The sequence below is a fragment of the Pristis pectinata genome, chromosome 3 (assembly GCF_009764475.1).
Source record: "Pristis pectinata isolate sPriPec2 chromosome 3, sPriPec2.1.pri, whole genome shotgun sequence".
Lineage (NCBI taxonomy): Eukaryota > Metazoa > Chordata > Chondrichthyes > Rhinopristiformes > Pristidae > Pristis > Pristis pectinata.
In genome coordinates this window covers 67,084,818-67,110,610 of record NC_067407.1, presented here as the reverse complement: position 1 = coordinate 67,110,610, position 25,793 = coordinate 67,084,818, and the positions used below count along the sequence as shown (strand labels likewise).

The following is a 25,793-nucleotide window of genomic DNA, read 5'->3' as shown; positions in this document are numbered from 1 at the left end:
TACTCCTGCAGCCTGGACTGCGCCAGTCGGCAGCGTTCCCCTACGGACATCTCACTGTGCTGGAGGACCAACAAGTTTCGGGCAGACCAAAGGGTGTCCCTTCACTGAGTTGATGACCTTCCAGCAGCACTTGATGTCTGTCTCGGTGTGTGTCCCCGGGAACAGCCCATAGATCAGAGAGTTCTCTGTTACATAGCTGCTCAGGATGAATCAAGAAAAGAAGCCTTGCATCCTTCTCCACAGCCTCTTAGCAACCCCACAGTCTGCAAAGAGGCAGGTGACTGTTCTTCCCCACCAAAGCCAACCCAAGGCTAGCGTGCGTTGGGGATGATATGTTGTCTGTACAGGAGGGATCTGACTGGGAGGGTCCCTCTCACCGCCAGCCAAGTGAGGTCAGAATGTTCTGTCAGGGAGAGTGTTTGAACATCTTTAAGGAGGTGGTAGAAAGGTTCTTGATAACCAAGGGGCAGAATGTCACCAGAAGAGGTGAAAATGTGGAACTGAGGTTACAATTAGATCACCGTGGTTTTATTGAATGGTGGGGCAGGATCGAGGGGCCGAGTGGCCTCCGCCTTGGTCCCGCTCCTGTTGATCTCTGACCTTTGGATCTCATTGGGCGAGGAGGTGATCCAGTGGATCCTGCGGCTTCCTCAGCCGCAGAAGCCCAGCCCCCCTCTCACTCTCACTGCACCATCACCAACCAAGCTGGTGGGTACAACTCCTGGCAGATGGCGTGAGAGCAGAAGCAAAATCTTGCCCTTTGGAGCTCACCAGGTCACAACACACTCCATAGCCAAACTTTCTGTGAGTGGCTCTTATAATGTGGAAACAGCACAGTGAGATCCCACAAACTGCAAATGACCTGGTGATGTGAGCGCAGGGAAGAGATATTGGCTCCTTGCTGTGCCTCCAACATCGCAGGAGACGTGGTGACCCTTGTCACCGGACAGGGCGGAGTGAACCTTCCTTACCGCATGGCTCCCACAACACTGCAGCCCTCCCTCGTTCGTACCCTGATGGTATCAAAGCCACGACTTTTGACTCGGAGATGGTGGAGGCTGCCAACCAACTCACATCTGCTGGCCAAAGCCCCTCCATGGCCCTTCCTCTGTCACCCCAAGTCAGGGTGGGAGAGTTCAGAGAAGCAGGGCCAAGGGTTAACCACAGGTCGAAACGTGTTTGTTGTGGAGCTTCAGTTAGCCCGTCGTTTGCTTTTGCTGTTTGCACAGGTTTCCGTAATCTCCAGCGACCTGCGTGTTCATCCTCACAACCACTGACCCGTCCTGTTTGTGAGCTGTCTCCACAGTTATTCTGATTCAGGAACTTTTCACCCTTTCATTTCAAACACTGTGGCAGGGACTGAGATTCACAGGTACGTGGGTGAAATCCTGTTCCAGTTTAATTCGGATAAGTGTGAGGTGTTGCATTTTGGGAAGACAAATGAGGGTAGGACTTTCACAGTGAGCAGCAGGGGCCTAGGGAGTGTTGGAGAACAGAGGGGCCTGGGGGTACAAGTACATGGTTCCTGAAAGAGACTGACTGGTGGACAGGTAGACAGGACTGGTGAAGAAGGCATTTGGCACGCTGGCCTTCATCAGTCAGGGCATTGAATATAGAAGCTGGGACGTTAAGCTGCAGTTGTACAAGACATTGGTGAGGCTGAATTTGGAATATTGTGTTCAGTTTGGTCACTCTGTTATAGGAAAGATGCCATTAAGCTGGAATATGGCAGAAGAGATTTACGAGGATGTTGCCGGGACTCGAGGGCCTGAGTTATGGAGAGAGGTTGAGCAGGTTGGGACTTTATTCATTGGACCATTAGAGACTGAGGGGTGATCTTATAGAGGTGTATAAAATCATGAGGGGCAGAGATATAGTGAATGTGCACAGTCTTTTTCCCAGGGTTGGGGAATCAAGAACTAGAGGGCATCGGTTTAAGGTGAGAGGGCAGAGATTTAATAGGAACCTGAGGGGCAACTTTTTCACCCAGGGAGTGGTCAGTATATGAATCAGCTGCCAGAGGAAAGTGGTTGAGGCAGGTACATTAACAACATTTAAAAGGCACTTGGAGAGGTACATGGATAGGAAAGGTTTAGAGGGATATATCAAACACAGCAAATGGGACTAGCTTGGACGGGAATCTTGGTTGGCATGGACCAGCTGGGCCAGAGGGCCTGTTTCCATGCTGTATGACTCTAAAGGGAGTTACGTCTTGGGGCAGACAAAGGTTGCTGAGATTTCCACAGCACCCATGTTTGGGAGCTGGACACTCTGGGTACTGGGTCCCCGAGCTTCCAGAGTCTGCCTTCCCCAGTCAAGAACAGGGTCCAGTTACCCAGGGATCGTCTGAAGTCCACAGTGGCTCCAGGCTCCACTCACACCCAACCGGATACTCGGAGAGGAGAGGGCAGAGAAGGAAAGGAGAAAGGGATCAGGAGAGGAAAGGGGATCAGGAGAGGAAGGGATCAGGAAAAATCGATAATGGAAGATGGGATCAGGGAGAGGAAGAGATCGGAAGAGGCAAGGATTGGGGGAGGAAGGATTGAGGAGGAAGGGATTGCAAGGGATAAAGGGACCAGGAGAGGTGAAGAAGGTGTTTGACACACTCGCCTTCATCAGTCAGGGCATTGAGTATAGGGGTTGGGAATGTTATGTCACAGTTGTACAAGAAGTTAGTTAGAACCGCACTTGGAGAATTGTGTATAGTTTTGGTTGCCCTGTTGTAGGAAAGAACGTCATTAAACTGGAAAGAGTGCAGAGATGATTTACGAGGATGCTGCTGGGACTCAAGGTTGGACAGGCATGGACTTTACTCCTTGGAGTGTAGGAGATTGAGGGATGATGTTATAGAGGTGTAAAATCATGAGGGCCATAGATAGGATGAACGCACACAGCGTTTTTCCCAGGGAAAGGGAACTAAAAGCTACGGGGCATGGGTTTCGGGTGTGAGGTGAAAGATTTAAAAGGGACCTAGGGGAAACTTCTTCACGTAGAAGGTGGAGCGTATATGGAACGAGCTCCCAGAGGAAGTGGTTGAGGCAGGTACATTAACAACATTTAAAAGACACTTGGATAAGTACATGGGTAGGAAAGGTTTAGCAGGGTGAAAACGTGGGCAAATGGGACTAGCTTAGTGGGCACCTTGGTTGGTATGGACCAGTTGGAATTGTTTGAATGCCTGTTTGAATTGTATGACTGCAGGAGAAGAAGAGATTGGGGAAAGGAAGAGGTCAGGAGAGAAGGGATCAGGGAGAGGCAGTGATCAGAGAGGAAGGGATTGGGGACAGGCATTGGGAGAAATGGGAAGGATGAGAATTTATAAACAGAACTGGTTTTGGCTCCGATGCCCTCCCAGGGGGACTCTCCTTGTTGAAGACCCTGTGAGAGAACAACCTCTCACGGATGGCACCCTGGGTCCTAGTGAGAGGGGAGAGGGTAGAGGATGTTCTTGGGGCGATCCGGTGATGAAGGCAGGCCCAGAGCAGATGTACAGTGACCCTTCCCACGCCCACCACTGTACCACATGGGGGGCTGCAGTCACAGGGCACAGATTCCCTAGTGGCTGTGCCCACCCAACCCTGGGACCCCACCCCCCCCCCCCCCCCCCCACTGCACCAGGAGTCACAGCCAACAGAATCCCAAGTGACTTGGGGGGAGGGAGGTTCCAGAGAGGAAGTGTGTCGGGAACACATCCTTTGGAATAGTTCCACAGTGTGCGCACTCCCTCAGTACTGCCCCTCCCACTGTGCGGGCAGTCCCTCAGTACTGCCCCTTTTTTTTATAATGACCGTTTATTAGTTAAAAGCACTACAGAAGACTACAAATATCAAATGTATACATCTAATACAGAAAGGATCATCTAATCAACTACAGAACTTCAGAGATTATTGTAACTAACACCCGCGAAAACAACACATACCGTCACTACGCCCGCTACCGCAACACTCAATACTTCATATCAAAAATCGTATTGGTGTCGTCCACGACGCACGTGATCTCTTGAGGAGCCCACCGAGTGCGGAACTCAGCCAGGGTGCCCGCGGAGGCCACGAGCTCCCTCTCCAAAGACACCTGCGCACATACGTATGCACGGAACATGGGCAGGCAGGCAGACCAGCCAGGACCCTCGGCCGTCCGCCGCCGCGTCCCTTGGATGGTCAGCTTGTCTAGGCCCCAGCAGAAGACCCACCAGGAGATCTCCCACGCGCTCCACCCCACACCGCACCGGGTGGCCGTATACTAGCATCGTCGGGCTGAAGTGCAGCCAGAACTTAAGCAGCAGCCCCTTCAGATACGCAAAGAGGGGCTGCAGCCTCTCACATTCTGCTTACTCGTGGTACACCGCCTCCTCTCGGCCACAGAAGTGACAGGCGGCCGGAGTGTTGGTGAACCGGCTTAAGAATCGGTTGCACGGTACCACCCAGTGCAGCATCCGCCACCCCAGGTCCCCGATGTACAGCGGGAGGACTCCCGCGTATAGGAGACCAGCGTGTCTGGCCGGCAGACCAGGGCTAGGAAGTGAAAGATGTGCAGGAGCAGCCTGTACAATAAGCGCCTCGGCGCCTCGCGGAATGGCACCGTCGGCATGTCCCCCAGGTGGCTCAGGTTGTGCTGGGCCGCCTCCCAAGACAGATGTCGGGCCCTGAGCCCAACCAGCAATTCCAGCAGTGCGGGGGCCAGCACGGCCGGGACCGCCCCGGCACACCCCGTGACGGGGGGGGGGGGCCATGCGCTCGCCGCACAACACCGCGCCCCACACCTGCATCAGATCTTGATAGAAACCCGGGCAGTTCCCGCGGAATGGCACGGCGTACGGCCTCCACCGGGAGACGCGCCCCCTCCCGGAGGACAGCGTCCTCGGCGGAGGAAAATAGGTGGCTAGCTCATGCCACCGCGGGGGGTGCTCGGTATACAGGTATCTCTGCAGCACCCAGAGGTGGAGGGCTGCCAGTTTGAGTACGCACACACACCAGCGACTGGCCCCCCTCCACCAACGGCAGACGATAGGACCGCTGCAGAGACCCAGTGTCTCCGGCGACCCCAGAAAAAAGTCCGTCAACCTCCTCTGGGTGGTGGCAACAAAGACATTGGTAGCACCAGCGTGGCTAGCCGGTACCAACAGCATAGAGGCCACCAGCTGGTTAATAACCAGCGCCCTGCCTCGGTAACGAGATCACCTGAAACAGGCCCAACCAGCGTCCCAGTCGGGCGGAGACTTTTCGCCCCCAACTTCTGCCAGTTGGCCGGCCAGGACCCCTCAGCTGGAGACAGGTAAGACCCCCAGGTATAGCAGGTGCGTGGTGCTCCACTCGAAGGGCTGCAACTCCCCCGGCAGGGAGTCCACCTGCCACTGACCCACCAGCAGACCCGAACGCTTTGCCCAGTTGACCCTGCGGAGGACGCGGCCGAGTAGACCCGCTGGCACTCGCGCATCCTCCGCAGGTCCGCCAGATCGGTCACCGCAAGGAGGACGTCGTCGGCGTAAGCCGAGAGGATGACCTCCATCGCCGGCTCGCACAGGACCAGACCCATCAGACGCTTCTGAAGAAGGCACAGGAAAGGTTCCACGCAGACTGAGTACAACTGCCCCGACATGGGGCAACCCCTGACATACCCCCTTCCTGAAGTGAAAGGGTGCTGTCAAGGACCCATTGACCTTGACGAGGCTCTCTGCGGCGGTGTATAGCAGCCAGACGCGGGCCGCATAATGCGGCCCAAGCCCGAACGCGCGCAGAGTCCTGAACAGGTAACCATGATCCACCCTGTCAACGCCTTCTCCTGATCAAGGGAGAGAAAGGCAGCCGACAACCCAGCCTCCCAGCACAGGTACATCAGCTCCCAGACGAAGTGGACGTTGTCCTGGATGGACCGGCCCGGGACTGTGTACGAATGGTTGGGGTGGATCACCTGGGCCAACATTGAGCCCAGACGATTGGCCATCACCCGGGCGAATACCTTGTACTCAGCGCAGAGGAGAGACACCGGGTGCCAGTTCCACAGACTGCGGAGATCCCCTTTCTTCAGCAGCAGGACTACGACCGCCCTGCGCCAAGAGAGGGGCATCTCACCTGTCGCCAGGGGTCTCCCCCAGCACCCTTGCATAGCTCCCCCCCAGGACATCCCAGAAAGCGCGGAGGAACTCGACCGTCAACCTGTCCAGCCCTGGAGCCTTGCCCCGCTGCAGCTGGTCTAGGGAACCAGTCAGCTCCTCCAGACTTACGGGAGCCTCCAGTTGCTCGACAGCCTTGGGGCTGACTCTCGGCAGACCCTCCCACAGAGTCGCGCACTGCATCCTCACTGGACGGATCAGGCGAGAACAGAACCATGTAAAAGGCGCGGACTTCCCGGATGATTCCCGCCTGATCCGTGACTGAGGATCCGTCCTCCGCCAGCAGCTCCACGAGCTGCCTGCGGACACCCCACCAGCACTCCAGAGAATAGAAGAATGGCGAGGCGTGGTCCAGATCCCACAGCATTTGGACCCGCGATCGCACGTACGCGCCTCGGGACCTCTCAATCGGCAGGTCCCTCAGCACCTCCTTCACCCCCTGGTACCTGTGCCAAAGGGGCGAATCCTTGGCGGTCGATCCCAGCCGAGACTCCAAGTCGAGCAGCTCCCCTCTCGAGCCACTCAATCTTGGACACCCGCCCCTTGGTCGCCCCCCACATGTATTCCTGGCAGAAAATCCAGATGTGAGCCTTGCCAACGTCCCACCAGAGCCTTAGGGAGGAGAAACCCTTCAGCTCCTCCCTAAAGCCACCCAGAACAGGCGGAAACGAATCCCGGAATCGCCGGTCATCCAGCAGCCGGTTGTTGAAATGCCAGTACGTGGACCCCACCCTTGCGGGCAGCGGACTGAGCGCCACCCACACCAGGCGGTGATCCGAGCGTGCCACCAGCCGCATGGAGGCCGCCGACACGAGGGAGACGTGCGCCTTGGATACATACAGCCAATCGATCCGCGAACCTCCACCTCCACCGGACCTCCGCAAGAAGGCGCAGGAGTCTGGATGAATGTTCTGCCAGACGTCACTAGGTCAAAGGATCTGACCAGGTCCCGCAACAGCCGCACAGACACGCAGCTGCACTGGGGCCCGGAGCGGTCCCTCTCCTCGAGGGTACAGTTGAAGTCACCCCCAAAGATGACGCACTTGCCACGTTCGAAAGAGCCTACCAAAGCAGACACCTCCCAAAACAGGCGCACTTGCATCGGGCCAAGCTCGGGGGCGTACACGTTGACGAAGTGCAACAGCACACCATCCAAGCACACGGCAAGATGAAGCAGACGGCCCGGCACCAGTTTCTGAACCTGCAATATTTCCGGCTGGAAGGTCGGGGCCAACAAGCTCGCCACCCCGCTCGAAGTGGAGCTGAGGTGACTCATGTAGACCCCCCTCCAGGAGCCAGACAGACTCGTCTCACGGAACGGTGTGGGTCTCCTGCAGGAAACTCACCGTATACCTCCCGTCCCGCAGGACCGAGAGGTGGTGGAACCTGCAGAGAGACCCCTGCCGCCACTGATGTTCAGACTGGCGACGGTAACCTTCATGATGTTTACATGTCACTACCCTCGCTAGCGCTACAGGTGGAAGGAGCAGGACTCCCTGCCAAGCTCCCCCACACCCTACACTTAGCCGCCAGAACCTTCATCAGGTCCCTGAACTGGCGCTTCTCTTTCCTGTCCAGTTCCGACCCCCCACCCTGCTCAAGGATGTCGTGGATGGACCGCATGACCCCTGGCAGATCCGCCCAGTGGGAGGCGGCCAGCTGGTCCCGGTGCTGCCGTCCCCTGGTTTCCACCAGGAACTCCCGGATCTCCCCCACAGTGACGGGCTGCGATGCAGCACCGGGGATGAGGTAGTCCTCCAGCTCAGCATTGAAGGAGTCCCCCTCGCCCCCTCCACTGCACCCCAAGCCCTCGTCCTCCTCAAGGCAGTCACCACCACCGGGCAACCTGCCTACCCCAAGCCAGGCAGCAGTCCCTTCAGACGATCTCGCCCCAGGGGCAAGCCCACCACCAGGATCAGCATCTGGAGGAGACCCCACCACCTTCAGGCCCAGGAGCCTACCCAGACCCCGGACCCTCGCACTCCGGCACCGCTCCCCACTGCACATCCCGCCCCTAGGGCGGGCGGCTCACAGGCCCTCGTGGAGTTCGAACAGAGGACGCAAGTCGACGGGGCCACGCCCACTGCCACACCCCAGTCTTCCCCCACCCCCCCTGTCAGCAGCACTAGGTGGGTCCCCCCCTCCCCACTCACAGGGGCACCCTCACACCACGCCACCGAATGGGCTGGCGACCCAGGGGCACCCTGACCCCCCTCAGACACTGGGGCCAAACACACCCTCATAGGACTCCTGGCCTTGATGGCGGCCACGATCTGGGAGACCACCACACCGACCGACTCCCTCTCTCAGGCAACCCCAGATCCACAGGGCTCTCAGTGGGGCTGTCCCCCTCCCCGGAGGGCACGCAGTCCGAGTGCACAGCCTCGACCGAGGGTGAGTCCTCCCCCTCCAACCGCCCCCACACCACGGGATCGCCCACCAACTCGGGGGGGCGCGACCCCAACAGAAGCCGAGTCATCCCCCTCAGCGCCACCCTTCAGCTCCGGGGGGGGGGGTCGCCCCCCTGAGCACACAGACTTTACCGGGGGTAAATCCCCCCTCTCAGGCGACCCCGGTTGCTCCGACCCCTTGGACACCCTCCGATGCAGCTACATCCCGCTGGGGTGCAGAGGCATGGTAACCTCCATCTCATGGGAAACCTCAGCCCCCGGCACCTCAACCTCCCCCTCGACCTCTCCTGGCACCCGCTGACCCTCAGAGACCACGAGGGCCACCAGGTCCGGACCAGAGGAGACCGCCGGCTCCTGCCCCTCCAGTGGTGAGGCCTGGAGGTGCCTCTTCTTCCGCTGCGCCTTCCTCCCCACAACAGGAGTCCACCCCTCCCCACCATCCGCACAGTGCTCATCCCCACCCCCCATCCCCATCGGCACAGGAGGGGCAGTGGGGGGAGGGACAGCGGGGGCAGGAATAGCGGGGGGAGGGGTCGCGGTAGGAGCGTCAGCGGTATCCCCCTGTGCCGCTGAGGCGGAGCCAGCAGCCTGGCGGCTGGGACAATGCCAACGGACATGCCCAAACGCCTTGCACACATGGCACTGCGGATGGCCAGTGGTCCAGAACACACGGTAGTGTTGTTCCTCATACTTGACCTGAAACTGCCCCTCGGCATCCCCACCCCGCGCCAACTGCTTGAACAGCGAGTGCTTGAAGGAATACACATTCTCAAAGCCAGGTACGGCTGGCTTGAGCAACATCGGAGTGATGCCCGACCGCACCTTGCTTAGAGGCCGCAGGTGAGGGAGGAGGGCCTCATCTGGGATATGGGGAAAGACGTCAGAAAGGACAACCCGCTGCACAAGGGCTCCCACCAGCTCCACTGGCATAAAGACCTCCCCTGACGTCAGCCCCCTACCCAAGGCCAAGGACACCTCCTTCTTAGACCGCAGTAGGAAAACCATCCTACCAAACATCTTAGTGGCTGCTACAACACCAGCCTTGCCCCCCACAGTCTCAGACATGGCCAGTAAGCCAGCACACAGTCCTACCGACGGAGGCACAGTGCAGCGCACAGCATTTTTCAGAGTCGACAGTCTGAAAGGTGACGTCTTCTCAGTAGCCATGCCTCCAAGAGCCGCAACAGCTGTGTAGGAACGAGGTTCCGCCATGTTCGAGGCACAGGCAGCCTTGATTATTCCCTACACAGTAAGAAATACAAAACACACTGCCAGTGCGATAAGCAGCAACACAGTAATTGTCTCACGAAAAGCAGTTCAGAGCAAAAACAAAGTGGGAGACGTCTCCAGATACGCAGTCTGTGAGCTGAAACTCCAGCGCCATCCCTCCCGCACGCAGTGAAACGTACACCAGCAGCCCAATCCGACATCCCTCCAACTGCATAGAAGTCCAAGGAGCCGCCGAGAAACTCTTCACCCTGTTGCCCCAGGCCAAGTCCTCGAGTGTAGAAGAGCTTGGTCGTTATCACGGACCAGGATGATATTAGTCCAAGCTCCAAGACAGTTCAATAATGAACCCTGGCAACTCGCCAGCCACTGCTGCTCCCACAGCGCTTGGAATCCAGCTCCCAATACTAGGGAAAAACAGTCCTTTCACGAAGAAAAGCTGCTTCAGCCACTGTTCCAGATGATATGGTGGGCCGAAGGGCCTGTTTTGTGCTGTATGGTTCTATAACCATACACACCTCCACCTTCCAAAGTACTCCAACACTGCTCTTAAAGATTTTCACCACTATATCATGAGTCCAACAGAGAGCACACTCAATACCACCCCTCCCACAGTGTGATACTCCCTCAGTACTGCCCCTCCCACAGCACAGCGCTCCCTCAGTACCACCCCTCCCACCGTGTAACACTCCCTCAGTACCACCCCTCCCACAACGTGACACTCCCTCAGTACTGCACTGGGTCTACATGTTGTGTCAATCCGTGGACCTGCCACAATGTGCTTTCCCCAACATTGTGAAGCAGCGTGGCTGTGCTGCGGCTTTGTAGAAACACAGTAGACGTGGCGTTGTCTTGCTGAACTCGATATGTGGAATAACCCCCTGACCTCGGCCTGGTCTTTCCTTGCAGGATGAGATTCCTCAGCTTGCTGCTTTGCGCAGTGTTGGTTGGGGCTACCCAGCCTACCGTTTCCAACGACAACAGACAGTCCCACTGTAACACCAAACTCAAGGACATCCCGGGCCAGCCCATGTGTGTGTACCGACCTGCAGACAAGAGCCCCCAGCCGACGGATGTGCGCCAGAAAGCGGGCCAGCACAATCCCAGGAAGCTTCCGGAGAACACAAACCCTCGGGTCTGGGAACTGTCTCGCGCCATCAGCAGGTTTGCCTTTGACTTCTACAAACGCCTTGCCAGCTCAAAGTCCAACAGCGAGAACATCTTCATGTCACCACTCAGCATCTCCACGGCCTTCGCCATGACCAAACTAGGAGCCTGTGGTGATACCTTGCGGCAGCTGATGGAGGTAGGTGCCTACGACCTGCAGGATTACTGGTGGGACAGGGGTTCACTGTTATGGAGCCACAGGTATCCACGGAGAGTCAGACGGACATGAGCGGGTCACTCAAAGTACTGATAGGCTGAATGGCCAGCTGTGTACTCTCTATTCTACAACTTGATGTGGCCTCCTCTACATCAGTGGGACTAGGCGCAGACGAGGGAACCACTTAGCCGAGCACCTGTGCCCCATCCACCATGGCTGCCTGGAGCTCCCGGTTGCCAGTCATTTTAATTCCCCTCCCCATTCAAGTCGAGTTTATGTCATGTGCACAAGTACAGTGAGGTACAGGTACAATGAAAAACTTGCTTGCAGCAGCATCACAGGCCCATAGATACAGACAACACACAGAATATAAATTATTCAAAAATTATACATGGATTATGTGACAGTGAAAAAAAGACTGTACAAAACAAGACATTAGTGCAAGAAAAACAAAGACACAGTCAGAGACGAGTCCGTGGCAGTGCAAGAGGTGGTCCGTAGTGTTCTGTTACTGAGGTAGGCTGAGGGTTGTGCAGGTCAGTTCAAGAACCTGGTGGTTGTAGGAAAGTAGCCGTTCCTGAACCTGGTGGTGTGGGACTTCAGGCTTCTGTACCTCCTGCCTGATGGTAGCATTGAGAAGAGGGCACAACCTGGATGGTGGGGATCCCTGATGATAGATGCCTCCTTCCTGAGGCAGCGCCTGCTGTAAGATGCTGTTGATGGTGGGAGAGCTGTGTCCATGATGGACCGGGCTGTGTCGACTGCTCTCTTCAGCCTCCTGCCACACCAACATCTCTGTCCTCGGCCTCCTCCACTGCCAGGGTGAGACTAAACGCAAACAGCTCCTCACATTCTGCTGAGGTAGTCCACAACCCAACAGAATAGACATAGAATTCTCCAATTTCATGCAACTTACCCCACACCCCCGTCCCTTTTCTCTCCCCTCCTGATCTACCCAGTTCCTCCACACCCACCCCGGTCCCCATCACCCTGTTTCTTTCCCGTCCCCCACCCTCTCCATCTGCCCCTCACCCCCACACTCCTCCCACTGGGTCCCCCCCCCACTGTTCCCATCTGCCCTCCCCACCTCCCTCCCATGATTCCATGCTCCACCTTCCCCTCCTATCAGATTCCACCATCTGCAGCCCTCTGTCACCTCCACCTCCCACCTCCCAGCCTCTGTCGCTATTCCCACCCTCCCCCCCCATCCGCCCATCACCCCTCCTCACCCGGATCCACCCATCACCTGCCGGCTCTTGCCCCACCCCTTCCCCTCACCTCGTTATACTGGCCGTCTCCCCTCTATCTTTCAGTCCAGATGAAGGGTCTCGACCCGAAACATCAACTGTCCATTTCCCTCCACAGATAGTGCCTGATCCGCTGCTCCAGATTCCAGCATCTGCGGTGTCTTGTGTCTCAGCTTGATGAATTAGTTCTTGACCGACAGAACCATCAAATGGACCACTGTCTTGTACTGAGGGAGCACTGCACTGAGGGAGGGGCAGTACTGAGGGAGGGTCACACTGTGGGAGGGGTAGTACTGAGGGAGGGTCACACTGTGGGAGGGGTAGTACTGAGGGAGGGTCACACTGACAGAGGGACTGATTCTATGCTTACCACGTATGCTGAAAGTGCTGAACTTCCAACAAAGAAACCTGCTTTTATATAGCCCCCTTCATGTTGTCTAGGCACATCGTAATTGTAATAAGGACAAAACCTGACAGTGGGCCAGGTGTGGAGATACCGGGACAGATGTCAGAACCTCTATTGGAGAGCAAAGGCCTGTGGAGAGTGTTGGAGGGGAGAGGAAGGTGGGTGAAGAGGCAGGAAGGTTTTGGGAGGGAAGACCAGGCCTCGGGATCATTGTTGGAGAGACCGAACTCTCCAGGAGGGGTGGAGGGTGAGCTGGAGAAGTGCCTGGAGTTATGCAGCACAGAAACAGGCCCTTCAGCCCATCAAATCCCTGTGGAGCAAGTTACAGAGACAGGGAGCGGACAGCTCCTCCTCACCACAGCTGGGTGACCGCACCAAGCCCTCCGACACACTGTCCTGGGGCAGGGGTCTACCTGCCTCTGACCCGGGGGTGTGTGGTTGAGAAAGCACCCCCTCACCACCCCCCCCAACAGCCCAACTTGACGAGGGAAATGTTTATGGTGGGGGGGGGGGGGGAATGGGAGTGTAACGGGGATATAAAGGAGTGTAATTGGAATGTAATGGCTGAGCCAGGCTGGGGTTGAAGGAAGCAAAGGCCAAGCTTAACAGATGCTGTACCCTCCACTCCCCCCACCCCAACTTTCCTCTCCTGAATCTCCCCTCCCCCCTTTACTTCCCTCCCCCAACCCTCCACAGGTCTTTAAGTTCGACACCATCACAGACAAAACATCGGACCAAGTCCACTACTTCTTCGCCAAACTCAACTGCAGACTGTACCGCAAAGCCAACAAGTCATCGGAGCTGGTGTCCGCCAACCGCCTCTTTGGCGACAAGTCGCTGACCTACAACAGAACCTTCCAGAACATCAGTGATGCAGTGTACAAAGCGAAGCTGATCCCAGTCAACTTCAGGGTGAGGAGAGTCAGAGGAGGCGGTGGGAGGGAAGCGGTGGGGGAAGGGATGGTAGGAAGGTGGAGGGACGGTGAGGGGAGACGGGGAGGACAGGAGGATATCTGCAGAATGGAGGGGAGGGGGAGGGAAGCTGGCAAAAGGAGAGTATGGAAGGAAAAAGGACAGAAATGGTGGCAATCAGTCTCCATGGCGGTGCTAAGACCAGAAGATATAGGAGAGATGAGGCCACTCGGCCCATCAAGTCTGGTCCACCATTCAATTGTGGCTGATTTTTTTAACCCCATTCTCCTGCCTTCTCCCCATAACATTTAACCCACTTACCAATCAGGAACCTCTCTGCCTTAAATCAATCTCTGACCTGGACTCCACAACCCTATGTGACAACAAATTCCACAGATTCACCTCCCTCTAGCTGAAGAAATTCCTCCTCATCTCATTTCTAAAGGGATGCCCCTTTACTCTGAGGCTGTGCCCTCGGATCCTCGATTCTCCTACTAATGGAAACATCCTCTCCACATCCACTCTATCCAGGCCTTTCAGTGTTCGGCCATGACACCCTGTCACCTTCTCCCTCCTCCCCTCCCTGAGGTAATGAAACTAACGGGAAAACCCTTCTACTGATCACTATGCCAAGGATTTTCCACAGGATCCATGGAAAATCCAGGAGAGAGACTGCTCTTCCACGGGAGATCCTGCAGCCAATTGGCCGAGACCAATCCAGAGATGATCCTATTGTTGTCAGGACTGTCTCGAGCCTGGTGTCCCAATGAGTGTTTCAGCAAGACCACGTCTGCCAACTTGGGTAGACTTTGTCTGAAAAAGGGTTGGGGGAGGTCTACAACTCCTCAACCATTTTAAAATAACAGATTAGCTAGCAATTTATCTTACAGTGGGAGCTTGCTGTGTATCAATTATGCTTCCTTCCTGATAACGATGACTAACCCACAATGAAACCTCTTCTCTGGGTGCGAGACATTGGGACAACTCGGGGCTGTTGAACACAAAGAAAAATGTTGCTCTTTCCTTGACAGGAGAAGCCCAAGTTGGCCAGAAGCATCATCAACGCTTGGGTGTCCAACAAGACCGAAGGGCTCATCAAGGACGTCATCCCTCCAGACGCACTAACTCCCTACACCACCTTGGTCATCATCAACGCAATCTACTTTAAGGTAAGGTGACGCACCTCCAGTCTGTCGACCTCCCCGAGCCCCTGTAATGCTGATTGTGGAGTGGCATGAGATCTCGCAGCCATTCTCAGGAGCTGAAAGAGATGGAGACTCCTCACGCCACCTCTTGTTGTTTTATCCCAGAGGTTCCCTGAACTTCTGGCCCAGGCTGAGGTTCCATAGTTCTAAAAGGATGAACACTTGCCTGGGTGCGAGGCGTTGGGACGATTCCAGGCTGTTGAATGCCATTTTTCTCCTGGTGAGACTGCAGCTGGAGCACTATGTACAGTTCTGGTCTCCTTATCATATAGTCATAGAGTCATAGAGCAATACAGCACAGATACAGGCCCTTCGGCCCAACCAGTCCATGCTGACCATGGTGCTCACCCAGCTAGTCCCAACAGCAAAAAAAAAGTTGCATGTTTCAATGAGGTCACCTCTCATTCTTCTGAACCAGTCCTAACCTTCTCAAATCTCTCCTCACTTGACAGACTAGGAGAATGAGGGGTGATCTTATTGAGGTGTATAAAATCATGAGGGGCATAGATGGGGTCAACGTGCACAGTCTTTTTCCCAAGGATGGGGAATTGAAAACTAGAGGGCATAGGTTTAAGGTGAGAGGGGAGAGGTTTACTAGGAACCTGAGGATCTTCTTTTTCATCCAGAGGATGGTTTGTATATGGAATGAGCTGCCAGAGGAAGTGGTTAAGGCAGGTACATTAACAACGTTTAAATGATACTTGGAGAGGTACATGAAGTGGGCCATATGCGGGCAAATAGGACTAGCTTAGATGGGAATTTTGGTCAGCGTGGACCAGTTGGGCAGAAGGGCCTTTTTCCATGTTGTATGACTCAATGACTATGACTTGCCATCGCAGGAACCAGTCTGGTGATGCTTCGTTATATGAATATCTGTTTTTAGCATGAAGACTAAAACTGTGGACCTTAGTTCAGCCAGAATCTCACCAAGACTTATATAGTAAGACAGCTTTATTCTTGTCTTCAAATCCTCCAGCAATAACGGCCAACATACCACTAGCCTTCCTTTCTGCCTGCTGTACCTGACATTAGCGTCCAATGACTGGTGTACAACTGATGTCAATAACCTCACAGTTTCCACATTTTACTCTGCCAGCCATGTAAATTGGTAAATTGGTTTATTATTGTCACATGTACAGTGAAAAACTTTGTTTTGCATGCCATCCATACAGGTCATTTCATTACAACACTGCATTGAGGTAGTACAAGGGAAAAGCAGAATGCAGAATAAAGTGTTACATTTACAGAGAAAGTGCAGTGGAGGCAGACAATAAGGTGCAAGGCCATGACCGAGGTAGATTATGAGGTCAAGAGTTCATCCTATCGTACCAGGGACAGTTCAATAGTCTTATAACATCAAGACAGAAGCTGTCCTTGAGGCTGGTGGTACATGCTCTCAGGCTTTTGTATCTTCTGCCTGATGGGAGAGGGGAGAAGAGAGGATGTCCAGGACGGGTGGGGTCTTTGATTATGCTGGCTGCTTCACCAATGCAGCGAGAAGTGCAGACAGAGTCCATGGAGGGGAGGCTGGTTTCCGTGATGTGCTGAGCTGTGTCCACAACTCCCTGCAGTTTCTCAGCAGAATGTTGTTGCCCACATTCAGTTGAAGCCTCTCTACATCACCACTCACATCCCCACTCAGCTTCACGTCATCAGCAGACAGGGAAATGTCACATTTGGTGCCCTCGGCCAGATCGTCAATGTGGGTTGTTAATCGGAGGGCCCAGGGGTGGATCCAATCAGTATCACAGTCTGAGAAGGACAGTTTGTTCTGACTCTTTGTTTTCTATCTGTTAACAATCTCAATCCATACCAGTGTATGACCTCCGTGGAGAACGTTACCAGGATTGGGGGAATTGAGTTATGGAGAGAGGTTGAACAGGTTGGGACTTTATTCATGGAGCATAGGAGAATGAGGGGTGATCTTATGGAGGTGTATAAAATCATGAGGGGCATAGACAGGGTGAATGCGCACAGTCTTTTTCCCAGGGTTGGGGAATTGAGCTAGAGGGCAGGGGTTTAAGGTGAGAGGGGAGAAATTTAATAGGAAACTGAGGGACAACATTTTCATCCAGAGGGTGGTCAGTATAGGGAATGAGCTGCCAGAAAAGTGGTTGAGGCAGGTACATTAACAATATTTAAAAGGTACTTGGGCAGTTACGTGGATAGGAAAGGTTTAGAGAGATATGGGCCAAACGCAGGCAAATGGGACTGGCTTAGATGGGAATCTTGGTCAGCAAAGACTAGTTGGGCTGAAGGGCCTCTTTCCATGCTCTATGACTTCCAATTCCATGTGCTCTAACCTTGTTCACTAATCTCCTGTGTGGGATCTTATCAAAAACCTTCTGAAATTCCAAATACTCCACATCCACTGGTCCCTCCACTTGATATATCCCAAAGAACTCCAGCAGATTAATCAAACATCATTTCCTTTTCATAAATCTGTGTAGACTCTGCTCAATCATATTATTATTTTCTAAGTGTTTTGATTTCACATCCCTTATGATTGATTCCAGCATTTCCCAACTACTGACGTCAAGCTAACAAGTCAGTTGGGCCTTCTCCCTCCTTTCTTAAATAGTGGGGTGATGCTTCTCACCCTCCAATGGAACCATTCCAGTCATCTGGAAGATGAGAAACAGAGACTTCCTCCCCTCCAGAACCATATCTCTCAAATCTCTGGCATGTAGGTCATTAGCTCCTTGGGATTTATCAGTTTCCAGGCTAATTAACTTCTCCACAGGTATTTTGTAACTAGAAGTTGTTTCTTTTAGAGTCATAGAGTCATACAGCATGGAAACAGTCCCTTCGGCCCAACTGGTCCACACCGACCAGGAGTCCCATCCAAGCTAGTCCCATTTGCCAGTGTTTGGCCCATAACCTTCTAAACCTTTCCTATCCATGTACCTGTCCAACTGTCTTTTAAATGTTGTTAATATACATGCCTCAACTCATTCCACATACATTATATATATCACCCTCAATGTAAAAAAAGTTGCCCCTCAAGTTCCTATTATATCTCTCCCCTCTCACTTAAACGTATGTCCTCCAGTTCTTGATTCCCCAACCCTGGGAAAAAAAACTGAGTGCATTCACCCTATCTATGCCCCTCATGATTTTATACACCTCTATAAGATCATTTCTCAGTCTCCTATGCACCAGTGAAAGAAGTCCTAGCCTGTTCAACCTTTCCCTATAACTCAGCCCCTTGAGCCCTGGCAACATCATTGTAAATGTCTTCTGCACTCTTTCCAGTTTAATAACATCTTTCCTACAGCAGGGTGACCAAACAATATTCCAAATGTGGCCTCACCAGCATCTTGTACAACTGCAAGATAACACCCCAACTTCTGTACTTCATCCAACTTCATTCCTGACTGAATAAGGCCAGCATGCCAAAAGCCTTCTTCAACACCCTGTCCACCTGTGACTCCACTTTCAGGAAACCATGTACCTAAACTCCCAAGATCCCTCTGTTCTACAACACTCCCCAGGGCCCTACTTTGTCACTGGCACTGGAAACGTGGTTCTTCCATACTTCTAGGAGTTTTTTGTGTTTTCTTCCTGCAGAAAAAGTACTGAGTTCCTCTTCCATTTCATCTTCCCCTGTTGTAAATGTTCCCACCTTGGTCTGTAAGGGACTCACGGGGAGGTATCCCTTGACTGTAAGGGGTTTGTAACTGACCCCTTCTGGGAACGTGCTGGTGAGAGAACGTTGCTGCTGCCTGTCTCTTCCCCTTGGAAACACTTGTCATCTGTAGGAGCTTCAGCAATGGCATTGGGCTGGCTCCCAAGGTCGGGGTGGAGTGTCTATAGTCAGGGCTCTTGGGACTCAAACTCAAGGATCTCGCAGCCTGAGATGCCGTGCTGATAGTTACTGAAATGGTCCTGCGCCTGAATGAGGTTTGGCCAACTTCCGATCTTTCCTACTCCAGCTCCTTCATATAAAGGCCAGCAGTCCCTCCTTCACTCCTTTCAGTGCTCCTGAATCTCTCTCCATCTCCTAACCCCCCACCTTTCACAGAATGAGTAGTGATAGAGAGGATGCGCCCATGGTTACTGGGGTGATGGGTATGAACTCAGCTCATGGCACCTTACCTTAACCCACTGTGGTGAACCAACTCCTGGATCACGACTGGACATTTGGACTGGCCCACATCTTGTTCCTGGCCTTTACCTGGCCACAGAATGTGCATTGCAGAGGACATCAAGAGTCCTAGATGTTGGGAGGATGGGGCTATTGATCCAAAACTCCGAGATCCATGACCATCCCTGTGACCTGCTCCCTCTGCAGATTCTGTTCTCCTGCCCCTCCCCTTGGTTTTCACCTGCCTGAACCGCGAGCACTGAGTTCCTCTCCACATCTCTCCACCTCGCTCTTTCTAAAGTACTACTTAAAACCCACGTCTCTGACAAGCTTTTGGTCACTTGTCGTCGTACTTCCTGAAGCATTTTGCTCTCATGGTTTGATTGCTCCTGTGAAGTGTTTGACGTAAGACCATAGACCATAAGATATTGGAGCAGAATTAGGCCATTCAGCCCATCGAGTCTGCTCCGGTATTCAATCATGGCTGATTTTCTTTTTCTTTCCTCAACCTCATTCTCCCGCCTTCTCCCCATAACCCTTAACCCCCTTACCAATCACGAACCTATCAATCTCTGCCTTAAATACACTCAATGACATGGCCTCCACAGCCCTCTGTGGCAACAAATTCCACAGCTTCAACACCCTCTGGCTGAAGAAATTCCTCCTCATCTCAGTTCTGAAGGGACGTCCCTATATCCTGAGGCTGTGCCCTCAGGTCCTGGACTCTCCTACTAATGGAAACATCTTCTCCATGTCCACTCTATCCAGGCCTTTCAGTAGTCAGTAGGTTTCGCTGTTCCGCTACAGACAGCTTATGTCAAAGAGAAGAACGATAAATGTGTAACCTGTCTTTGCAGGGTTTGTGGAAGTCCATGTTTGACAAGGATATGACCACATTGAGGGAGTTTGAGAAGGCCACCAACAGCCAGTGCCAGGTCCGAATGATGCAGCAACAAGGTTCTTTCCGATTTGGCAAGTTCCCAGCAGACAAAGTGAAGGTGATTGAGCTCCCGTACAAAGGCGACGACGTCTCCATGGTGCTGATCCTCCCCATGGCCGGAGGCAACATGCAGGAGATTGAGGGTCGGCTGGGGCATGAGAAGGTGATGGGCTGGCTCAACAGGCTGAGCATGGTGGAGGTGGAGCTATCCCTGCCTCGCTTCCAGGTCGAGGATTCATTCAGCCTGACCAACAAGCTGAAGCAGATGGGCCTGGTCGACCTGTTCAACGCTGAGAAAGCCAGTCTCCCAGGTTTGTGAGCGACGTTGCCGCTGCCCTCCGGCACCACCCGCCACCCTGATTTTCCCGCCCTCCCCCCCCCCCCCCCCGCTCCTTCTCCTTCCCACCCACATCGGCCTGTTTCCCAGCTCCCACCCTTACCCCGTCCACATCACTGTCTCAATCCCTCTGTCCCCCGGTTGGTTCTCCCTCCTTTCTCCCCACCTCCATGTATCCCCGCCCTCTGCTCTCACCAACCACCCAACCGTTCCCTGCTCTTCCCTCCTCCTGTCTCCTGTTTCTCTCTCACACACCTACATAGCTCCCTCCTTACTCCGCTCCCCAACTCCCTCCACCCGATCCTGCCTCCCTCCCTCCACCCCATCCTCCCTCCCTCCACCCTGTCTCCTTCCCCACCACACCACTCTCCTTCTCTCCACACCCCCTCCCTCCACCCAGCCCTTCTCCCACCTCCTTCCACCCATCCTCCCTCCCTCCCCAACCCCCTCCCTCCCTCCTCTCCATCCTCCCTCCTCCCTCTCTCTCCGTCCCTCCACCCCATCTCCCTCCCTCCACGCCCTCCCTCCCTTCCCCCAATCTCCCTTCCTCTCTCCACCCCCTCTCCCTCCCTCCCATGCCCCCATCTCCCTCCCTCTCTCCACCACTCCCCCCCTCCCCCACACTCGTCTCCTGACACCCCTGTCCGTTCAGTTTCCCTACCCTGGTCATACCAGGATGCCTTATTCCTGTCTGTATCCCCCCCATCACTGTGACTCCCTGTGCTCCGCCCTCACCAGGCTGAGCTAACCAAAGTCTTGTACCACGCAGTGTTGAACCACATCCAGTCCTGCACACTGCTGGTCAGAGTCTGTTCCGATCAACCTCAGTACTTTAGGTTTTAGAGCAGTGAGCAGCCTACGGACTGCCCCAACCTGCTGGTGTTTCGTTTCTCCACTCACCGCGCATTGATGTTGCGTTTGGGGGAATATTGACTGTGTTTACCTTACAGGACTGGTTGAAGGATTGCACACTGACCTTTACGTCTCTGATGCATTTCATAAAGCCTTCTTGGAGGTATGTTGCTTTATCTCTTACCTCTAAATAAGCCTTCTGTTGACCTGACAGTTGCTCTTTAGGAATGCAATACTGCAGCTGAAAAATATATTGAAATCATTGCATTTCTTGTCTGTATCCACTTACGTTCTGCTTTATTGCGTATTGCTGTAACTCTCCCTAATACAAGTATTTGTGTCCACAGTTGGAAAGTCCAGATAAAGTCATAGAGTCACATAGCACAGAAACAGGCCCTTTGGCCCAACTCATCCATGCTGACCAAGTTGCCTAACTGAGCTAGTCCTATTTGCCTCTGGGTGAAAAAGTTGCCCCTCGGGTCCCTTTTAAATCTTTCCTCCCTCACTTTAGACTCTCCTACCTTATCTATGCTCCACATGAATTTATAAACCTCTATTAGGTCACTGCTCAGCATCCTATGCTCCAGGGAAAACAGTCCCAGCCCATCCAGTCTCTCCTTATAACTCAAGCCCTCCTGCCCCAGTAACATCCTCATGAATCTTTTCGCACCCTTTCCAGTTTAATGACATCCTTCCTATAGCAGGGTGACCAGAACTGTACGCAGTACTCCACATGTGGCCTTACCAACACCTTGTACAGTTGTAACATGACAGCCCAACTCCAGTACTCAGTGCCCTGACTGATGAAAGAAAGCATGCCAAATGCCTTCTTCACCACCATGTCTACCTGTATCACCACTTTCAAGGGACAATGAACCTGTACCCCTCGGTCTCTCTGTTCTACAACACTCCCCAGGGCCCTACCATTTACTGTGTAAGTCCTGTCCTCGTTTGACTTACCAAAATGCAACATCTCACATTTATCTGAATTAAATTCCAAAGATGAACATGTCCCAGTTCGACAGTGGTGATGATCCATTGCCTGCACCAGACTGCAATCCAGTTTACCTTGTTTATGGATTCAAATTCCATTCAGAGCCCTGATCCTTGAAACTAAGTTATGTAAAATAGCTGAATTCAGTGTTGAGACCCAACGGTTGTAACATGCCCAGTCAGAAGGTGAGGTGCTGGTCCTCACACTTACATTGGGCTTCTTTGGAACAGTGTAGGAGGCCCAAGGCAGAGAGGCCAGAGTGGGAGTGGGACAAAGGGTGGGAACAACACTTGAATCTGTATCTGGCCTGAGGGGAATTGTTGAATTGCTACCTAACTGTCCGAGGCTTCTTTAATCTGAGACAGCATTACTGAGTGCCCAATCTGTGCAATAGCAATGCTCATTGTTTTATTCAGTCTCAAATCTGCTCTGAGACAATACAATGGGAGAGTGCAGATTCTTTACACCATTTCTCCTTTATATTTAATTTTTTTCTTATGTTTTTATTTATTGGCCCAGCCAACCTATCAATATAGCTCTGTAAATTATAGACTTGTCAGTAATAAATGCTGGAATCCATTACAAAGGAGGTAGACTCATAGAGTTATACAGCATGGAAGCAGGTCCTTCAGCCCAACTCATTAATGCTGACCAGGTTGTCTTCCTGAGCTAGTCCCACTTGTGCTTGTCCCATATCCCGCTAAACCTTTCCTATCCATGTCTTTTAAATGTTGTTAATGTACCTGCCTCAGCCACTTCTTCTGGCAGCTCATTCCATATACATACCAACCTTTGTGTGAAAAGTTGCCCCTTAGGTTCCTATTAAATCTTTTCCCCCTCACTTTAAACCTATGCCCTCTAGTTTTAGACTCTCCTTCCCTGGGAAACAGCAGGATATTTAAAAAATCATAATTCAGCAGAGACAGTGTGGTTTTGTGAAAGGGAAATTATGTCTGACAAAGTTAATGGAGTTCTTTGACAGGTACAGTGTAGAAGGAACCAGTGGATGAAGTGTATTTGGATTTTTATAGGGCACTCATTATGGTACCAGATGAAAGGTTATTGCTTATGGTTAGACCTACTGCATAATAATGGGAGTTACATGGATATGAGATTGGATAACGAACAGAAAGCAATGTGAGGATAAATGGGTTATTTTGGATTGGCAAACCATCCAATTCGTGTGCTGGGGGCACAACTATTCACAAACTAAATTAAGGACATGGATAAAGGGGCCAAGTGTATTATAACAAGATTTGCTCAGTACAAAGGTGGTTGGAAAACGAGTTGTGTGAAAGACTTGAGTTTGCAAAGGGATATAGATAGACAAAGTGAGTGGGCAACAATTTGTCAGATCGAGTATAATGTGAAGAAGTAGAAGTTACCCAATCTGTCAGGAAGAGTAGAAAAGTGTACTGTTTAAATGAGAGAAATTACAGATTGCTGAAATTCAGTAAGTCTGGGTGTCCTTGGATATGAAAAGTAGAAGGTTAACATGCAGGTGCAGCAAGTAATCAGAAAGGCAAAAGAACATCAGTCTTTAAAGCAAAGGGGATGAAACTAGGGAATTCTTGCTCCAATTTTAGAGGGGGTTAGTGAGGCCACACCTGGAATACTGCATACAGTTTTGGCCCCTTACCTAAAAAAGGATATTGTAGGTGGAGGCAGTACAAGGAGATTGATCAGGCTAATTCCTTGGATAAGAGGATTGTTCTATCATGAGAGGCTCAACCAGTTGGTCTGTATTCTAGTATGGTCCCCATTTTTGAAGCAGGGGTGGGGGTACACTTGCACTGAGAAGGTTATTCAGAGAAGGTTCACAAGGTGGACCCTTGGGATGAAGGGATTGTCTCATGAGGAGAGCTTGTGCCAATACTCATTGGAGTTTAGAAGAATGATAGGTGATCTTCTTGGAATGTAAGGTTCCGAGGAGTCTTCACAGAGTGGATGCTGTGATACTATTTCACTTTTAGGGTAATCTAGAACTTGGGAGCATAGTGTCAGGATATGAGGATGAGGAGGAATTTCTTCTCTCAAAGGACTGTGACTCCCGTAATTCTCTAGCCCAGAGATACAGCATGTGCAGACTGGGCCACTGAAGGCCAAGATAGGCAGATGTTTGGTCTACGGGGGACTTGAGGGTTATAGAAAACAGACAGGAAAGTGGAGCTGATGTTACTAGATATTGGCAGAAGCTCACAGGGCCCTTTGGCTACCCTGGATGCAATTCTTGAAGGACAGTTGAAAGTTAACATACAGGCCTGACCGGTGAAGAGCAACAACATATCTTCCCTGAGCAAATTTGTGAATCAGATGAATGTTTACAATGTTCAATGGTGTCAGGGACCCATCTCTCACAGCAGTGTTTCACTCCAGATCATTTAATTAACATGCTGGGATAGTCTAGAGTGAAGCTTACTCTGTATCTAACCCGTGCTATCCCTACCCTAGGAGTGTGCAATGGGACAATGTGGAGGGAGCTTCACTCTGTATCTAACCCATCTGTTCCTGCCCTGGGAGTGTGTGACGGTACAGTGTAGAGGGAGCTTTACTCTGCATCTAACCCTCTGTCCCTGCCCTGGGAGTGTGTGATGGGACAGTGTGGAGGGAGCCTCACTCTGTATCTAACCCTCTGTCCCTGCCCTGGGAGTGTGTGATGGGACGGTGTAGAGGGAGCTTTACTCTGTATCTATCCTGTGCTGTATCCATGCTGGGACAGATGGGATGCGATGGGACAGTGTAATAGGGATTTTACTCTATCTCCACTCCATTGTGCCTTATCTGGGAGTGTTTTACTGGTGGTGTGAAGATTGTGCTGCACTCTACCTCGCCTACATTGCACGTTTTCTGCAAGTGTTTGCCAGTGCAGTGTAGAAGCAGCTTTGCTCTCTGTTCAGCATGCCTTGGGAGGGTTTGAGGGGGCCGTGCGGCTGTGTACTGGGTCAGCCTGACATGGGACACGTTGCCTGGCAGGTGAACGAGGAAGGCAGTGAGGCTGCAGCAGCCACGACCGTGATGTTGATGGGACGTTCACTGCGGCCAGGCCTGGAGGTCTTCAATGCCAACCGGCCCTTCATCCTGCTGATTCGAGAAGTCGCCATCAATGCCATCATCTTCATGGGGAGAATATCTGACCCCTGTGGTCCTCCACAGCAACGAGGGCAATGAATGACATCATCGTTACTGCAATTACACAAACTTAATCAAGTACTTACAGGGTTGTTATCTTATTAAACAAAATTAAGAAAGATAGACTGCTCTGTCACTTCTTTCAGATCTCGGGAACAGCAGCTCACAGTGAACAAGTGTAATTGTAAAGCAAAATACTGCAGGTGCTGTGAACCTGAAGTAAAAACACAGCGTTGCTGGAAGTACTCGGCTAGGTGGGCAGCATCTGTGGAGAGAGTTAACCCTTCATCTGCCAATATGCTGCCTGACCTGCTGAGTATTTCTGGTTTTGCTTCTTAAGTGCATTTGCATTGTCTTTTCCTCTTCAAGTCAGACAGCACGGAAGCTCCCTTCAGCCCAGCTCGTCCATGCCAACCAAGATGCCCATTTACGCTGGTTTCATTTGCCCCATATCTCTCTAAACCTTTCTTGTTCATGTACCTGTCCAAGTGTCTCTTAAAGGTTGTTAATGTACCTGCTTCAACCACTTCCTCTGGCAACTCATTTCACCCTCTGGGTGAAAAAGTTGCCCCTCAGGTTCCTATTAAATCCCCTCTCACCTTAAACCTCACCC

General features: G+C 52.6%; 1 protein-coding gene across 1 annotated transcript; it reads left to right on the top strand.

Annotated features, from left to right (window-relative positions):
• The first annotated feature begins 1,244 nt into the window (after positions 1–1,244).
• serpinc1 (serpin peptidase inhibitor, clade C (antithrombin), member 1) lies at positions 1,245–25,301 on the top strand. The gene is made up of 7 exons (XM_052012650.1): positions 1,245–1,372; positions 10,657–11,053; positions 13,421–13,636; positions 14,668–14,805; positions 19,786–20,179; positions 21,156–21,220; positions 25,025–25,301. The coding sequence occupies exons 2-7, from the start codon at positions 10,658–10,660 to the stop codon at positions 25,217–25,219; spliced, it is 1,404 nt and encodes a 467-aa protein (XP_051868610.1). The 5' UTR covers positions 1,245–1,372; position 10,657; the 3' UTR covers positions 25,220–25,301.
• Positions 25,302–25,793: the final 492 nt, after the last annotated feature.

What these genes read in the sequence shown, in the direction of transcription:
- serpinc1 (XM_052012650.1), top strand. Translation starts at nt 10,658, where the DNA reads ATGAGATTCCTCAGCTTGCTGCTTTGCGCAGTGTTGGTTGGGGCTACC. An exon ending in TGATCCCAGTCAACTTCAGG is followed by an intron (nt 13,637 to 14,667) that starts GTGAGGAGAGTC and finishes TTTCCTTGACAG; the next exon opens with GAGAAGCCCAAGTTGGCCAG. An exon ending in TGAGAAAGCCAGTCTCCCAG is followed by an intron (nt 20,180 to 21,155) that starts GTTTGTGAGCGA and finishes TTTACCTTACAG; the next exon opens with GACTGGTTGAAGGATTGCAC.